Source organism: Cyprinus carpio, chromosome A1 (assembly GCF_018340385.1).
Source record: "Cyprinus carpio isolate SPL01 chromosome A1, ASM1834038v1, whole genome shotgun sequence".
NCBI lineage: Eukaryota > Metazoa > Chordata > Actinopteri > Cypriniformes > Cyprinidae > Cyprinus > Cyprinus carpio.
In genome coordinates this window covers 4,373,650-4,392,128 of record NC_056572.1, presented here as the reverse complement: position 1 = coordinate 4,392,128, position 18,479 = coordinate 4,373,650, and the positions used below count along the sequence as shown (strand labels likewise).

The 18,479-nt window shown below is 35.3% G+C and overlaps 1 protein-coding gene across 1 annotated transcript in view; it reads left to right on the top strand.

Moving 5' to 3' along the window:
* The first annotated feature begins 1,335 nt into the window (after positions 1-1,335).
* LOC109088925 (microtubule-associated tumor suppressor 1 homolog) overlaps positions 1,336-18,479 on the top strand; it is a 36,628-nt gene continuing 19,484 nt past the window's right edge. The window contains 6 exon segments of the mRNA XM_042766196.1: positions 1,336-1,495; positions 8,319-9,826; positions 11,348-11,495; positions 13,311-13,502; positions 15,102-15,227; positions 16,592-16,696. Of these exon segments, the coding sequence (XP_042622130.1) occupies positions 8,480-9,826; positions 11,348-11,495; positions 13,311-13,502; positions 15,102-15,227; positions 16,592-16,696 (1,918 nt within the window). The 5' untranslated portion in view covers positions 1,336-1,495; positions 8,319-8,479.

The window sequence follows — 18,479 nt, the reverse complement described above, 5'->3', positions numbered from 1 at the left end:
TCCCATTTTGAATTAAGACCAACTTTAGTGAAACTGGTGCATTTTGCATTATCTTTTGTTTGTCATATCATCAACCTTTTCTCTCTCTCTCATCCACAGTGTAATTTTAACTGTAAAATTGTGTAAAAACACTATGAAAAAATGTTAATATGTTAACTGTAAATCCCCGTACTATATACAGGGAAAAACTGTAAAAGATCTAACCAGACATTTCATTTAATTTTACAGTAAAATGCTGTTAATTGTACAGTTTTTAGATGTACCGGTAGTCAAAAACTGTAAACTGATATTCCCAGAATTCCCTGTGTGACACTCCTGAAAGTATTTTGTTTAAATAATCATGTTTTTAAATAGTTTTTGTTATCAGTTATGTACATTTGGGCTCTTCTGTTGTTTATTGAATGTTTATTGCATTATTTAAGTATCATGTGTGTTACCATGATGGTGTTTTGTGTTTGCATGAATGACTCTGTGCACCTTCTATATATTAGTATATACTTCTGCTTGTGGTGAAGATACATGTGATGAGCTTTGATTCTTCATGTGGCTCTCTCTTTTTCCACGTACATTGTGATGGTGGTTGTCAGCATGTTAAAGGCACAAAACAGATTTTAATAGCAGTGTGCGTTGTTGAGTTTACTGGTTTACATTCAAGTGTTCTTGTTTGTAAATTACAGTTTTATACTGTAAAAAAATCAAAATTTTTGACTGTAAATGTGTTTACAGTTTTTTTTTTTTTTTTACAAAATTATTCTGGCATCCACAGCTGCCAAAACTATTTTGTAAAAACTACAGAATTATTTTTACAGTGCAGGTTTAAAACTGCACAGACAGACTCCTCTATTTCTTTAAACGAGAGACTTTTGGCTGCTCAGGAACCATGCATTCGGATACACACAGGAGGACCCTTTATTTCTACAGAAGTTGTAACCAGGAGGACATAACCTTCCCAACCACCTACACACACACATTCTTAGTCAGCAGTGAACTTTTTATTTGCCGCGAAAACCCTAGCAGCCTTCAACAGTGTGTTTATTGCAGATATTTTTGAGATTTTACTGTGTTTTTATGTGATGCTCGTGTGTGTGTCGCAGAGCAGGAAGGATTGTCTATTGCGTCTGTATGGAGGGTTCTGTGTAAGAGGAGAAAAATGCATTCCAGGGCTGCCTCAGAAAAGTAACTGGCTCTCTTACACACACACACACACACACACACACACACTTTGTAAGAGACACACACACACACACACACACACACACACACACACAAACACAATTCTGGTTGGTTACTGCGGCACAGTTTGGCTGCAGCTGAAGACAGAAGGGAGGGGTCTCTCTCTCTCTCTCTGAGTCTCCTGCTCTCTTGCAGTGCTTTTGCTGGCATGATCGCATGAAACAGAACGTTCTGTCCGGGACGGGCTTACCTGTGGAAAGTGTGTGTTTTAAAAAGATGAAATACACTCTAGGATTGATTAAAAAAAACACTTGAAATGCAGGTACGTGTGTTATTTTAAAACCATTAATTGCGTAGTTGCATGAGAGAACTTTTCTTCAGCTGTATATGTATGAGAGGGATGTTTTTATGGTTTTCAAGTCAGCTGGGGCTTTTTCAATAACAATCCCAGTCTAATAACTTCTATTAGGATTAGAATGTAGATGTTCATGTATTCTTGGAGCTTTGAGCTTGTTTGTATTGCAGTCTGTTATTCCTCACATCCCATGTATTTGTATGGTGTCGCACTATTTACATGCGCAGTTATGTAATGTAATGTTGATTTGTTTGTGCATGTGATGCTGGTATTGATAAGTGTGTTCTTGGAATCTGAATCTCTGCGGTATATACTGTATGAATGATATAGTTATAAGAGCATGTCCTCTTTTTGGATGCTTTCCAGCGCTCTCTTTGACATAACCAGAGTGATCTATTGATCTGTTTACGCTTGTTACCTTGCCACAGCTTTACATGTACCAGCACCAAAGTCAGAATGCTCCAGAAACCATCGCTGCGTTAGAGGGACGTGACTCTTTGTGTGTGTTTTAAGATTGTTTGCTTTAGTGAGCATATGCACCTGCCACTATACCTTACCTAACCTAGCCTAATGAGATTCATAACCACATTGTTGCACTATATTGACCTGTTAATGTTGGCAGCTCTTTTACTGGAGTACTATAAAAATAATGTTTGGAGTCAGTCAGGATAGGAGTGATCTGTAGAGGCTTGTGGGTATTTTGGTATCGCAGACACTGCAAATGACAAAGTAGACAGCTCATCTCTATGGCAACTGTTTGGTTCTGACAGCAGCGTTTGTGAACTGAGAGAAATCCAGAGAAATTGATGGTGCCTTTACCTGTTATTTGGATTTGGAGTTCAACTTTATTAATGTGTTAATAGAGATGGCTTAAAAATGGCTTTTTTTTTTTTAACTGTCTCAAGATTAAGATTAAAGTTATAATGAGACTCAGACAGAAATGTGATCTGACACAATAACGGCAAATGAGCACGGAATCAGACTTTCATTGTTGTCAGTATATAGAAATTAAATTGTAAGTATGCAGTTTAATTTTTGATTTTGAATGTAGTTCTCATTTCCCATTTGTTCTCTGTGCTAAAATGAATTTAAGTAGATTTAATGTGATAAAAATGTATTGTCTCAAAAATCCCATTAGATTGAGCTGAGTTTAGCCCAAAAAGTTCATTTGTAGCCTCAGATTTAATGATAAAAATGATTAGGTATGGTTAGAAGAATTAGTGATTTCATCAGTATAAATGAGCTGACGTAACTTAAGAACTATGTGTGTGCGATAACATATATTTGAATCAATTTTGTGCAATTACATAAACCAAAATGCTTTTTTCATGGCAATTTTCATGTATTGAAAGCCGTTCATCTTCCTTATTAAGATGTTATCATCATAGCCATGTGCATTACATGAGCATAATTACAGCTCACAAACAGCATTCTGCATATCTGAGCATTTGTATGCAAATAAACAAGTACATTCGGTTACAGTGTTTTATTTTGTGGAATAAACAAACATATAGAGATTTCATGTAAAAGTGTACAAATAAATAGAAACATTATAATGCTTGCCAGAAAAACTAAATCAATATCAACTGAACTAGGGTCCTTTGACTCTTAGTTCAGTAATGATTGCCTATAAGAATGCAAGCACCAGTAGATCTGTAGCTCTTTCTTAATGTATTTAACATTTTGTCTAGTCAAATTAGGGCCTATGCAGAGTTGTGCAAATCTGCACTTGACGCTCATTCATTAGAATAAGCCTATGAGATCAGTTTTGGCACCAAGTGCTACTATGGGAAATAAACACCTCCAGCCAAGCAAACAGCCTGCTAATGCTCAACTATGTAGTGCAATTACACAGTATGTAGACAGAGAGATAGAGGCACAAAGAATACTACTCATTCTATATCTATATTTTATTCCATAGTTTACAAGGGAAACTGTTATTTTAATTTTCACTGTACATAATCACTCCTTGTTCAAATACCTTTATTAGTATTGAAATGCTTGTGCAATGCAACCAGACTGTTATCAGAATGCATCACAAGTGCCATGTGCAAAGTCCTTGTAGTCCCTAGTTTGTGCTCTTCTACGACTATGTCTGAGCAGGGCACTTAGACAGGTGCCTGTTAGAAAGAGACCTCGCTTTCGTCGTTTGGGCTTGAGACTATTTTTAGCACTTATATGGGAGGCGGGAAGAAGAATATTAAAGAATTGCCTATATAATTTAAGTTTCCGAATTAACATGTGTAGTTTCTGAATGAAATATTTGACATTTTATTAGGGTTTGTGTTGTGCATGAGTGATTGTTAATAGGGAAAGTCGAGGAGAGTGCTGTTATGATGACAAAGAGAGAGAGACCAGAATGAAAACTGAGACACTGTTGCATAATCGCAGCCAGCATCAAGGAAAGAATGACATTTATACGGAGGTGTAACTGCCCACCTTAATAATTTATGTTATTTATTCTAATCATCATTCTGTGGGCTTTCTGCACAGGCTTTAAGTCATATAAGGACAATAATGGTAAGGCAGAGGTTGCAAACATAAGGAAATGCATTTTTTCTAATTTTTAACAATGCTAAAAGTGGCCAAAAATAGTTGCGATGCAAAGAGCTTTGTCAATGAATGCTCGATGGTTTAAGAGGACATAACAGCCTTTTTTCCTCACATGCCGAAATATTTTCGTTTTAGGTCATCAGCGTAATTCCTTGTTAATGGGAATACTCAGCTAATTACTAAAAACCATGTCACAGTATGGCTGCAGTTCCCAAATTATGAATAATAACCTGGGGAATTATGCAGGTGCTAAATGCGAAATGATGCTAAATATAATGTGCAGAAATTTGATCAGATGTTCTGTAATGTTATAGAGGTGTTGTCATTTAAGTTCTGGGAAAAGCAAATGTATTGTGTATCACACTGAAAAAGAAACACTAACTCCTTGGAAGGTCATACTGAAACTTAAGTCCTGGGCTTTCGGATACTGAAACGGCTCAGTATTAATTATATAAGTTCATGGGCATCTTCTGTTGGGCCCTAGGCACTGAGGAGTGTTAAACAAATCCACTCGGTTCAGTCCTAGTACATTACATTCATTCTCTGGATCATTCTGTCAGGGAAAGAAGCATTAGGTACTCTTCACTTCACTGTTCTTTTCACCCAGAAGGCCAGTGGGCAGACTAGTGAAAGAAAACTGGGTTGATGTCAGTCATTCACTGCTGTGATGATGCCATAAAGCACCATTCTGATTCAAAAGCATGTGCTGCTTCACAGTTGAAGGCAGGTTCTAGAAAATGTTTATGTTTGACAATTGTTATTGCATAAGTTATAAAGCACAGTTATTGTAGGAGGAAATGGTGAATGGTGATCTTACACACTGTGGGAAAAAACACCCATTTACATGTCTACATACAAATCTAAAAAAGTTTTAAAAAATATAATAATAATAATAAAAAAATAAAAATTAAACACATCAATAAAAATGTAATACATGATCAAAACCTCCCCATTTTTGAACATACTTAAATAGCTATAATTCATTAAAGCTTTGGAATACAGACCAAAATAAGGTTGGTCTCTTTTTAAAGAGCAGATTATTGCAGAAGTGAAATCATTTCAAAAAAGTTTAAAAATAAGTTTAAATTTAATGTAAAGAAAATGTACTGTACTAAATTTTTTTTTATATAAAAATAAATATTTTACAAATTATTTTTTGATGTAAAATTGATATAAAATTGATATAAAGCCAATTGATAAATAAGTTATGTCCCAAATTAGAAGTTGATATAATTTATTTATTTATTTATTTATTTTTTTTGTGATGCATGTTTCTGTCACAAATGCAATAATTTCTTTCTCAATATTACTTCTGCACAATAACCACCAAACATGGAATCTTAAGACTTTTCCAATGATATACATTTTGTCAAGATTATAAAAATATTTGATTGTAAAATACAATAATACATCTTGTAACATGACACTTGACACAACACAATAGGGGGAGGAGACCGCTAAAAGATTTTTAAGTGCAGTCATGCAATGTCCAATTTCAAAATGGTTTTCAAAGGATGAATTTTGAGTTTGTAAGCTTTTAAATGATATATAATTTATGATGATTACTAAAATATGTGATAGGGAAATAGACAATGAAAAAAGAGCACCAAGGTGACAGTTAAGGGGTTTTAAAAAAAAAAGATACAATTACAAATATATCAAATATTGTTTGACAGCTTACTGCTGTCTTTTTACATACACTACTGCACAAATGTCTGGGGTCAGTAAGATGCATTACTCTGATTAACAGTGACTGTAAAGACTTTTACATTGATACAAAAATAAATAAATAAAAATAAATGCTGCTATTTGTTTTTAACTATTCATCAATGAATCCAGAAAAAATATATCATGGTTTCCACAAAAATATTAAGCAGCACAACTGTTTTCAACATTGATAATAATCAGAAATGTTTCTTGATAAAAATAGGAAATTATTAGAATGATTTCTGAAGGATCATGTGACACTTAAAACTGGAGTAATGTAGCTTTGCCATCAGAGGAATAAATTCCATTAAAAATAGAGAATAGTTATTTTAAATTATATTCCACAGTATTATTATTTGTACTGTATTTTTGATCGAAACATTTATTTAGCAGGATTTGTGTTAACTTATTAGCAAATTTGCAAATAGTTAGCAGAGACAAAAAATATTAAAAATTGACTTAATTTATAGTAATAAAAGGCAGTTCTTATGGAATTTTAACAGTGTATCTCTTGCCTTGAGATTTGTGATTTTTCTGTCCCAGTGTGATGCTTGCTCAGAGTTATTTCAGTTGACAGGCATGCAGTGCAGCACAACAAGGCTCGTTTATCTCGTCATCCATTCCGTAGTGTATATATGCGCACATAATTATGTAGAGCACAATGTGAATCTGTGAAATCTTTTGCAACATTGTTAGTGTCTTTACTGTCACTTTTGATCAGTTCAGTGTGTCTTTGATGAATAAAAGTATTCATTTCTTTCAACAACAACAAAAAAAGTAGCAAATCATGTTTTTGTGACATAACCTAAAGGCTATTTGAAGTCTCTTGATATGTCAAAAGTCTCAAATATGTCAACACAGGAAAGAAAACTACTTTCATCAAACACTTTCACGGGGTCTTTAAGTCCCAAAAAAGCGACCTCTGCAGTCGTTCAACTATCATTTATTCATTGTGCAGTACATGATATGATGAGAAGTCTAGTTCAGTGGAGTCAAAAAAAACAAAACAAAAAAACAAAGTATTATGTTATGTAATAGTTTGGTTTTAATCATCTCAGTTTTAAATGTGAAGATGATCAAATTTTGTCTCTGTTCTGCATCATAAAGTTTGCTCATCTTGTTCTCTGGAGTGATACTGTATAGTTTGTTCTGTCAGCAGCACTCTCATCAATAGTAGCCCTATCTGTCACATAAGCATGTCTCTGGAAGGTCAGCGGAGGAGAATTTGGCCTGATACTGATTTATTTGCGTCACTTAGACAATTCATTGCATCATCATTTGTGATCTTTTTAAAAACTAACCAATGTTACATACATACGTTTGATATTTGCAGTTCAGCTTAATAACTTAATAATAAAGAACTTCACAAATAATGCTTGCATTAATACATGAGTGTCATGAGATCATGTACCAGCTCTTAGAAAGGACACAGACACATTTTGCCACCCACTCATCCTTCCGACCCGGCTTGATATCAGCCTGTTCTTTGTATTATAAGATGACTTGGTGTGATCAATGAAAAGTTTTTGTGAGCAGAACAGTCAGCCTCTTGGTTGGGACCATTCAGCATTTGTCTGTAAACACAAGGCCACCATTGTGGCTGTAACTATCACCATCGCCTTGTGTGTGTGTGTGTGTGTGTGTGAGAGAGAGAGAGAGAGAGAGAGAGAGAGAATGCCCTGAATATCAAAATAAAAGCCTGCTCCTTTTATTAGATTTTATTTGACCTACATTATCAACAAAGCGTGACTCTGACATAACACTGACTTGATTGTGCAGGTGCACTATATGCATGCCTAAACTATGCAAGAATGGCTAATTTAAAGGTAATTTTCCATGCAGGCAGCTTTAAACAAGTTGTTCCAGTACTCAAGCAGACTAACAGCTTTCATGAATCAACACAGAGTGAGATTTGTTTTTAAATAATTTAAATTAATTATATTACACACACACACACACACACACACACACACACACACACACACACACACACACACACACACACACACATATACACACACATATATATATATATATATATATTATATATATATATATATATATATATATATATATATATATGTATGTAAAAAAAAAAATTTATATAAAACAACCCTAACAAATGAACTGAAAATACATCAACATGTATAATGGCGGGCTCAATAGCAATATAAAAGAGTTTGTCAAGTTTTGCACCACATTTTCTTACCCTTCTCTCCTTTGACTTTGCCCATATAGAACAGCAGGGAGATAAATTGCCAGTAGAGAGCAGTAGTGCACTTTTTAACCTCCCTACAAGACAGTACAAGATATTTTCTTTATATTATAGAATACTATAATCTGGTTTATTGACATCTCATCTAGAGATTTTTTTGTCTTCTCCAAATTCAACATTAGCGATGGGTTTACTTCTATGACTCTGGTTTCCCTGTGTTTATCTCAGGCTCTATAATCCTTAAATATGTAAAACAGTACAGATAAGGAGTAGAGAAATGCGACTGACATGGTGTTGTCTTTTCTTGTTTCTTAGAGTCATTAAAAGTGTGTCAGCCAAACAATGGACGTCATCTTCTGAATGATCAATGGATAGACTTTCTATGATGAGAAACACCTTAATCCCTTCTTCTAAAAAGTGGATTATTTCTTGTCCATCAGTGATGGATTGGATCTAGCAATGGGGGATATGGCTGCATGATTGTCTCTCCATCCACATGTTTCGTGGAACCACCAACAAACATGTCTGAGCTTCCATCACCTGCACTTTCAAAGAGGCCTTTGCAGGGATCTCAGCATGGGATGTGTCTCCCGTTACACAGTAGGGAGCAAAGTAACAATGCTTTCACCTCTGAGTCCCCATCATCACCATCTTCGACGTTGCTCCTGTATGAAAGAGGTGAGACGTCACCGGACACTATACGTAGCTTGAGTAGTCTGAGTAGTGCCAGAACAGATAGTCCTCTGGATGTGGACATGCCAGAGGTGGAGATGGGAAAAGCAACAGCCAGCAGTGATGATTCAGGCATACAGAGCCCAGAATGCAGACCAGACTACAGTGAGGACAACGACAATTCTGTGTCTGTCTATCTGGATGCTAATGAAGACTGCTGGAGTGACAATGACAACCATAATGTCACTTTGGTGGTAACACAGAAGGTTGGTCAAAGTGATGGTGATGATACATCCTTGTGCTCTTCAGAAAATGGTGATGATGATGACACTAAAGAGGAAGAGGAAGAAGACACTTTTCTTTCTTTATCCTCAGTAGAATTAATAATGAAGTGCCAAGTTGGTGTCTCTGCTCTGGAAGTCTCCACCAGCTCTGAAGTGCCAAACAGTGTTTCACCTGACATTTCTGAAGGCCGGCCAGCAGAAGTGCCTAACATTGCTGTGGTGAATGAAACCCAGAGGGAAGTTGTCTCTGTTGAGTTATCTTCAGCCATTCAAGTAACTGACATTGTGAATGAGACAGTGGTGTCCCCTGAAAATACTCCTATAACAGATACCAGAAACACAACAACTTCTCGCACATCCATCTCAAAAGTGGACAACCAGCCAAAGAAAACAGCAGAAAAGACCAGTGATCTGGAAGGACGTGTTCTTGCCAAGCCTCCTACAAGGGCTGTTCTGACCAAAGCCACAAAACCTGAGGTGAAGAGGTTCCCCAGACCAGACCTGAGGAACGTGAAGGCCAAAATCATCTCCAGGGCCGCCTCTGTGCCAAGATCAGCTGATCCCGCAAAAACAAACACTAATGTTAACCAGTCCGCTTCAGGGAGTGTGAAGGTTCATGCTAGTAGGAAGGTGGAAAATAAAGCTGTTGGAAAAAGAAGCAGATCATCATCAAACCATACAAGAGGGGATGAAACAAAGATGGTGGACCATGGCAGTCAAGAGAAAGATGTGAACACTTTATCCTTGCCAACACAAGGGGAAGAAACAATGAAGTCAGAATGTCCTCCTTCAGCTGATTGTAAAGATGAAGGAGAACCTCAACTTGAGAAAGAAGCAGAGGAAGAAACCTCTAAAAGCACCAGCAAGGTTAGTGATTCAGTTTTCCCCATATTCCCTCAGGTGAAGTATTGACTGTTATAATTTACTTGTAAATACATGATTTATTAATGCAGATTTTACTATTATTAAAACTTTCACTAGGGTTCTACATTTAGAAAAGTTTTTCCTTTTTTGTAAAAAAAAACTGTTTACATTTTGGTAATATTAAAACATTTATTAAATTATATATATATATTTTTTTAAATATTATTATTATTATTTTAAAAAAAATGTTCATATTCAATATATTTAGAGTTTACATTTCAGTAAAATAAGAGGGTTAAGCTTATTTAAATTTTTACTATTATTAAAACTTTTAATTTATTTTTTACAATAAGTAATATTTTTACATTTAGTAAAGGCTTTATCAAACATCAGGGATTCTAATAAAGCATCTTTTGACTAGTCAAGTATATACACTGGGATTCACAGAAGGGGTCAGACTGAGACTTTAGCCAGTGGAAACATGCTGACTTTTTATCACCAATGGAAGAAAGCATTATGATTAGGAAGTATTCAAGATTTACACCCAGGTTATATGTTACCATTCAGACCTTTCGTGTTGTTTGTGTCCTTTATGCACATATATGCAAATTTTGGTATACTCAAACTGAAGTGTATGCAAATTTTGGTATACTCAAACTGGAATGTTCATTTAAACTGACTTATTAATAGCAGCTGTATGATTCCATGTCAATCTTCTCCTTAAGAGAAGAACTGCTTCAACAGGTCCAGCTCTATACGTGTTGTCACATGATTGTGCTATGCTGTTATTCAAGCTTAAATGTGTTATTAGGTTGGGTCTAACCAAATGTCAAGAGTAAATGTAGTCCTCAGAAAAGATTTTAGAGTATAAATACTGTGATTAGAGACAAACACAAACGCTCATTTATCCATTCACACCTTGTTTTCTATATCAGTTTGCTGTGCAGTCTTAAAGCATGTCAGAGCGCTTACGCAATTGTACGTAAATGCTTTTGCATGTTTCTGCTTTACTATTATTGTTAGGTAACATCCAAGTGCTTTAAATTCCGATTCTCTCTCACTTTCCTGCCTTTTGAACATGAGTGAGATGTTTTTGCCAATAAAACTGTCTTGGAGGGAAAAGAACAGAACGAGGAGGGAAACATTCCTGAGAGGAGTCTGAATCATATGAACACTGATTCAGACAACAGAATCTTTCCACAAACTCACTCCATGTGCTTGTCGAGTGTTCAAAAACGAGGGGGAGAAAAGGAAAAGATCTGGGCTGGTCCTGGCATCAGAAGCCCTGAGGGAATAACACAATAGAAGCGTTTTCCCTTTGCTTTCTTCTCTTTTTTTTCCTTCTGCGAGTCTTATTTCCCCTCCTTCCTTTCCACTCCTCCTCCCTCTCATTCTCGCTTCTCTGTAACGCTGCACATTTTCTGTCTGTTCTGTGGAATGGCTAACACTATGGTTACCCTACGGCACCCGGAGTTTGGTTCTCTCGCTTGGGATGCTGTCACTAACCAACGACTCTTTCTCCAGACTGTGTCTTCCAAGTTGGGACCATCTCTGGGGACTAATAGGACATCCACCTCTGGACCCCCAGAAACCAGACTAAAGCCCTCTAACCGAGAAACCCGACCTACAGGTAGTCTGGGTCCACTGGGAGGCCGAGCGGTTCAGCCGGCTGGTGAGTTTTGCTTGTTTAACACCCCATTTGCACAGTACAAAATCTCAAAGCATTGTTTAAGGAAGTAGACAGAGTGAACACTGCAGTGGCAGAGCTGTAGATTTGTTTTGTTCAGTGTAATGTTTCCTGTAAGCTTATACTGATATTGTGGGTGTGATTATTTTAGCAGCAGCATTGTGACAATTCAGGTAGCTGTGTTACAATAAAGAAACTGAAATTTGCTGTCTGCCTGAGGCACATTTTCGAAACAGTTTGCAATGTTGTGCAATGTTGTGGTTTTTAAATGTGTGTACATATTGTTTTTATATAAAGCTCATTATAATTTCTCTCGACTACTATAAAATGCTTTTTAAAGAAACTGAATTATTCAGAAAGGACACATTAAATTGTTACAGAACAAGTGACAGTAAAGACACTGTTTAAAAGTGACCATAAAGATTTCTATTAAAGAAAATGCTGTTATTTTGAACTTTCTATTCTTCTAAAATTCCTGAAAAAAAATTATTACACTTCCCAGAAAGACATTCTAAAATATAGACGCTGTTTTCAACAGTGATAATAATAAGAAATGGTTTTTAAGCATCAAATGGCTGTTGAAAATCCAGCTTTGCCATAAATTAAATTTTTAAATATTAAAATATAAAACAGCTACATTAAATTAAAATAATATTTCACAATACTGATTTACTGTATTTTTGATCTAGTAAATGCAGCCTTGGTAAGAATAAGACACTTCTTTAAAAAACATAAAAAAATATTGTACCGACCTCAAAACTTTTAAATGATAGTGTATATATTTTATTATTTCCTAATGATAATATAATGAAATAAAACATATATGAGTAATTACCTAACCCCAAAAGTTTTTTTTTTTTATTGTTTTTTTTTTTAAAGGTCTTTATTTATGACTAACTTTTATAAATGTCCCCCCAAAAAAGAGGTTTTGTCAGATTTAACTGAATTTGTTTCCCCAACACATGTCAGAAACCTAGTTTTAAAGTGGTCCTCGCTATTTCAAAGGATCATTACTTATTTATTTTATTCTTTTATTTTTTTATCAACTGATATCAACAAGTTTGTGTGAGAATTAAGTTTGGGGTTTAGCAAATAGAATTACCTCCATATAAAAACCATAAGGTCTATGAGGTGTCCTTACTAGTGTTATGTGTTATGTGTTATGTGTTATAGAGTGAGAGGGAAGCTGCAGCTGGTGTTAATAAGCCTGCAGAACTGTGCAGTGTTATGCAACTCTCCTCTCATTCTGTAGCCACATGTTCATTTTTTTAAGCCATAACACACTTGAGTTTAACACTTCACACTTAACTTCAGTTTCCTCTCTCATATTGTCCATTCATCTCTATCGCTCTTTGTCTGTCCATTTATTTCTGTGTGTAGCCTAAGGCAGTTTTCCTGTTCTGATAAGAAAAAGACATGTCTTATTGTGCTCACTGTGTGTGTGTGTGTGTGCGTGTGTGTGTGTGTGTGTGTGCATGTCTACAATTTGAAAAGTTTTGGGCTATCCTGTAACTTAACCTTCCTCTGTGAGATACCCTTTTCTTTCGTGTTTGCTCTTTCTTTAATTACAAGGTGATGCAGGGATATGTTTGGGTTCATGTGGTTTCCGGGGCCATATTCTATATGTTTGTGTGTGTCATGTTTCAGTGTCAATTTGTTTTTTTTATTTTCATAAAAGTATTTTTTTTTGTAAATTGTTATAATTATTCTTTTTACAAATCACAAGATTATTGGTTTTAAATTATCACTGTTCTCACTGGTTTGAATTATAACTTTTTTCTTCTTTCTTTTCTCTTTCAGGTATTCCAAGGATGCGAAGCACAGACAAGTCTTGGGTTCATGTGGTTTCCGGGGCCATATTCTATATGTTTGTGTGTGTCATGTTTCAGTGTGAGTCTTCCAAACTGCCTGTCAAAGGCCTACCCACCAGCCCCAGCTCCTCATCACTGGGAAGTACAATCAGCGAAAGCAACAATATTGCTGTAAACAAAGGTGCGTGTCTGTGAAGAGTTCAAGTCACCATCTTAATCTCAGGGGTTTTAAAGGGAAACTCCACTCCAATATGAAAATTTTGTCATTAATAACCATGTCATTCCAAACCCGTAAAAGATTCGCTCATCTTCGGAACACAATCTAAGATATTTTGGATGAAAACCGGGAGGCTTGTGACTGTCCCATAGACTGCCAAGTTACACTGTCAAGGTCCAGAAAAGTATGAAAGACATCGTCAGAATAGTCCATCTGCCATCAGTGGATCAACCGTAATGTGATGAAGCGACAAGAATACTTTTTGTAAGCGAAGAAAACAAAAATAATGACTTTATTCAACAATTCCTTTGTCAACAGTCTCCTCTGTGTCTCTCCATGTCACCGTGTGCTTTGTATGCTCTTCTGTATCAGCCACGCCACAAGGATGCGCTGTTTCTACATGTATTTAGCTTTGATTTGAAAGAAAACAGCGCATCCTTGTGGCGCGGCTGATACATTAATGATTAATGACAAAATTTTCATTTTGGGGTGGAGTATACCTTTAAGCACATACTTAAAAACCTCTTAGTCCTAAACTACTGTACATGCTTTCCATTTTCACATATGCTGAATAAATCAGTTTCTTAATCAGTATTTTGAAGAAACAATAAATTTACTTGAGATGCAGCTGAAACATGAATATGCTAATCAGCCATTGCCATATGCATATGATATATAGTACCTTGGTTTCTCACACTTTCTCTTTGCGCCTTAATAAAATCTTCAGAGCTCAGACTGCCCTCATTCCTTTTCTCAGGTCAAAGGTCACATCTGCTCTGAGTTTAGCAGTGACTGTGAACAAGTCATATACAGTGCAACCTCTGCCATTCACAAAGCTATGTTGTAGACATTAATCACAGCATCCTCTGCATTACACCCTCTGAGAATCATGGTTTGTTTATTCCCACACTCTCCTGATGTCCCACACTCTGAGCTCAAATTCAAGAATAATCAAGATAGCCACTGAGTTGTCATGGTAACTTTGAGCAGTGAGCTCTAGTTTCAGTAGGAATGCATGTGAATGTGTTTGGCTAGTGACTAAAGAAGGTTTTTCAAAGGAAATTCTCAACAAAATAAAGTAATCATGTTGATGTGTTGTGTGACTAATTGCTTAGCTTTGTGAGTATTTTACTAATAGCATTTTAATGGACATATTGAATCATTTGAAGAATTAACAAATTGGGTCTTTATTTGAGTTCCTTAATGGGTGGCTTGTTTTTGCACATAGATACTTTATTTTATTTTATTTTATTTTATTTTATTTTATTTTATTTTATTTTATTTTATTTTATTTTATTTTATTTTATTTGACCTGAGAAGCATTTAAACATAAACTTAAAAACAAATATTAATACATAAAAAAAAAATGACATGAAACAAGACACAGTACTCTAGTAGTGTTCTAAAAACAAATCTTAATACCAATATGCAATTTAGCTTCTTAGGTAAATGTTTAATTTTGTGGACATGTTGATATTTAAAACAAGGCAAAATGCTAATTAAGAATAATGTTTTATTGTATTGTTGTTTTATAATGGGATGTGATGATTTCTCTTTAACCAGTTCCTGCTGAAGGGATAAAGAGTGAGGATAAGTCTATCAAACAGATTCAAGGAAAGTCTCTAGTTAGCAAACCTGTATCAGGTCACCGCAGCAGAGCAAGCTCCACGCCGTCTAAACCAGTCACAGGTGAGAGAAACATGCATGTTGAGTTTAGTACCTTCTAATCTCACTAATTCTCTCTAACACCCACACTTACTTTCATATATGTATCAGTCCACATTCATTATTTGTTATTTACACATCAAAACAGCCTCAAAGGGAAACTCACTGTCCTGTCGTCAGATCTTCTCTATTCATTAATCAGTGGGAAAGCTCTGATTGTCTTAAGCTAATGACACTGCATGATGTCATTTTAGTCCAGAACCACAACCTGATTACTGCCATATACCCCTCGTAATAGGTTTTAAAAAGATTTGAATACCCTAATTCGTTTGTGTATAGTGCCACTCTATTGTTATTCCAACAGCTGCTTATACAAATAGATTAAATTAGATCTTTTAATATGGAAAGTTAAAGAGCGATCATCCGAATCATTAACAAAACATTGTTTAAAAATCCATAAACATCCTTAAAACAAGAAAAAAAGTTGCCCTAGAAGCAAACTTGCCATAAAATGTTAAGATACTTTTGAGAAAATATACCTTGGATATATTACTGTATGTCATGCGGATTAAAAAATCATTTATTTTTTAGGTTTTGGTTTTTGGTTTCAGCACAAGTGCAACAAATTCTCTGACAGCAATTAAAACATAATCACAAATATTCTTAATATACATTAGCAATGAAAAGTTTGGGGTCAGTAAGAGGTTTTTGAATGCTTAGTTCATTAAATTGATCAAAAGTGTCTGTAAAGACATTTATAATGTTAAAAAAAGATTTATATTTGAATTAGATGATGTTCTTTTCAACTTTATATTTATAATAGAATCTTGAAAAAATGTATCACGACTTCCACAAAAATATTAACCAGCACAACTATTGATAATAATAAGAAATCAGCATATTCAAATGATTTCTGAAGGGTCATGTGACACTGAAGTCTGAAAATACATTTAAAATATATTAGAAAACAGTTCTAAATTGTAATAATAGTTCACAATATAACCCCTGTTACCATATTATTTTATCAAATAAATGCAACCTGGGGAGCATAAGAGACTTCTTTCAAAAGCATTAAAAAATCTAACCAACTCCAAACTTTTGAATGTAGTGTATTATGCACAAAACAAGACAAGATATTCCTTAAAAATATGCCTTTTTTTTTTTTTTTTTGCAGTGCAGCTAAAGATTGCAGGGTTGATTGTTTATAGTTAATACTGATTGACTTGCTAATTGCTTTGAGTGATTCATCAGCATTCTTTCTGCCCCCCACTGCCATTAAAACACTCTTGCACCTACAGCCTCTACAGTACTTCTGACCCAGTTACTGAAACCTGCCACTGTGCAGTCTGTTAGCATGAAGTTTGATTTCTTCTGCACTGTTTCATTAGGGCTGAAGGCCCCAGCTGTGACCAGCCACATGACAGCTAAGACTAACCAGAATGCTTTGCAACGCAGTGGATCTGCACGACTTATTCGCTCATCATCAGTAGCAGGTAAGGAGAGAATGAATTTGATTGTGTGTGTGTGTGTGTGTGTGTGTGTATCCATACTGTACACTCTACCACTGCTGCATTATCAAAAGTAGTCTAGCTTAAACTGTTTGCGTCCGTGCTATCACTTTAGTCATCGCCTTTTCAGGTGTTATCACTCCCAAAGCTCTGTAGTGTGTATGTGTTATGTGAAGTAGGTTAAATTGTGTGTTTAATTCACTTACTGTGCTACATAGGCTACATAGTTTGGTGGTTAAGCAAAACATAAATATGACCATAGGATATAGTATTTATCGAATGATCGAACAGTGGATTCCTCTATATCTGTGCTCATGTATTTCTATCACACACATGATACATTAGCAAGAAAAACTATGCAAACCCATTGGAATTGGTTGGTTTTCTGCTTTAATTGGTCATAAAGTGTAAACACACACAATGTGCTTACACTAACAACACATGTACAGTTATAATCTTTAATGTGTTTGTTGAACACATCTTGTTAAACATTCACAGTGCTTTAGAAAAAATGTGAATTTTACATTTTTGATGTTACCTGAAAGATCAAGTCAAGTCAAGTCATCTTTATTTATATAGCGCTTTAAACAAAAAAGATTGCGTCAAAGCAACTGAACAACATTAATTAGGAAAACAGTGTGTCAATAATACAAAATGACAGTTAAAGGCAGTTCATCATTGATCCACAAGTTTTTTTTTTGTTTTTTTTTATTTCTTTGTGATGAGTTGTTCATGAGTCCCTTTTTTGTTCTGAGCAATTAATCTGCCTGCTTTTCTTCAGAAAAGTTCTCCAGGTCCTGCACAATCTTTGGTTTTCCAGCATATATTGTGTATTTGAACCTTTTACAACAGTGACTATGATTTTGAGATCCATCTTTTCACACTTAGAACAACTGATGGATTTTTACACAACTGTTACGAAGGGTGAAACCATTAACTGAAGGAAACATATAAATTTATTTATATTCATATATGAAAGTAAATGTATGGAATAATTTATTGTCTGGTAAAGGAAGAAAGCTTCATGACCGAGAGGAAAATTTTATTTTCTTATATATATATTTTTTAAAGGAGTATAGAGTGCTCTAGATAACCCCATTCCCTTGATTTGTTGCAAACCTTATAGCACCCTATAGTGTGACCTTCTCTGCAGTGTCTCTTTGCAGAAAATAAATGCAGAAGTTCTGAAATTCTTCTAGTTATTGTGACATTCACGACGAGTTTACCCAACCAATGCACATTGCTTGGTATTTCTGGCCTTTCTGTCTTGTTTTACTTAAAAACAACTTAACTTTAACATAATTTTACCCACAAACACCACCTCCATCCCTTGACTGTTGCTAATTTATGTTGCTATGACCATGCAGCTGTTGGCCTTTAGTGGTGAAAAAGAAGCACAATAGTGTCAGGACACAGCCGTTCATGTGCTGCTTGACGTCTATCTATTCAACAATGTCACTCATCAGTATTCCGGGGTGCTTGTTTCTCTCTCTCTCTCTCTCTCTCTCTCTCTCTCTCTCTCTGTCTGTGTATTTCTTTATCCAACAAAGGCATCCATTCAGGAAGCCTGCTGCTTGGAAGATACATAAATGTTAAATAGATGTCTGAGAGAAAGCACCCGAAAAGAGGGAAAGAAGAAGAATAAAAAGGAAGATAATGATAAAAGGCAAGATTAGGGACTAATAAGGCTTTAATTCTATGAAATATGAAAAATGACAAAAGAATTCTGAGAGAATGTAGGATTTCAGTGTTTAAGTATTCAATACAA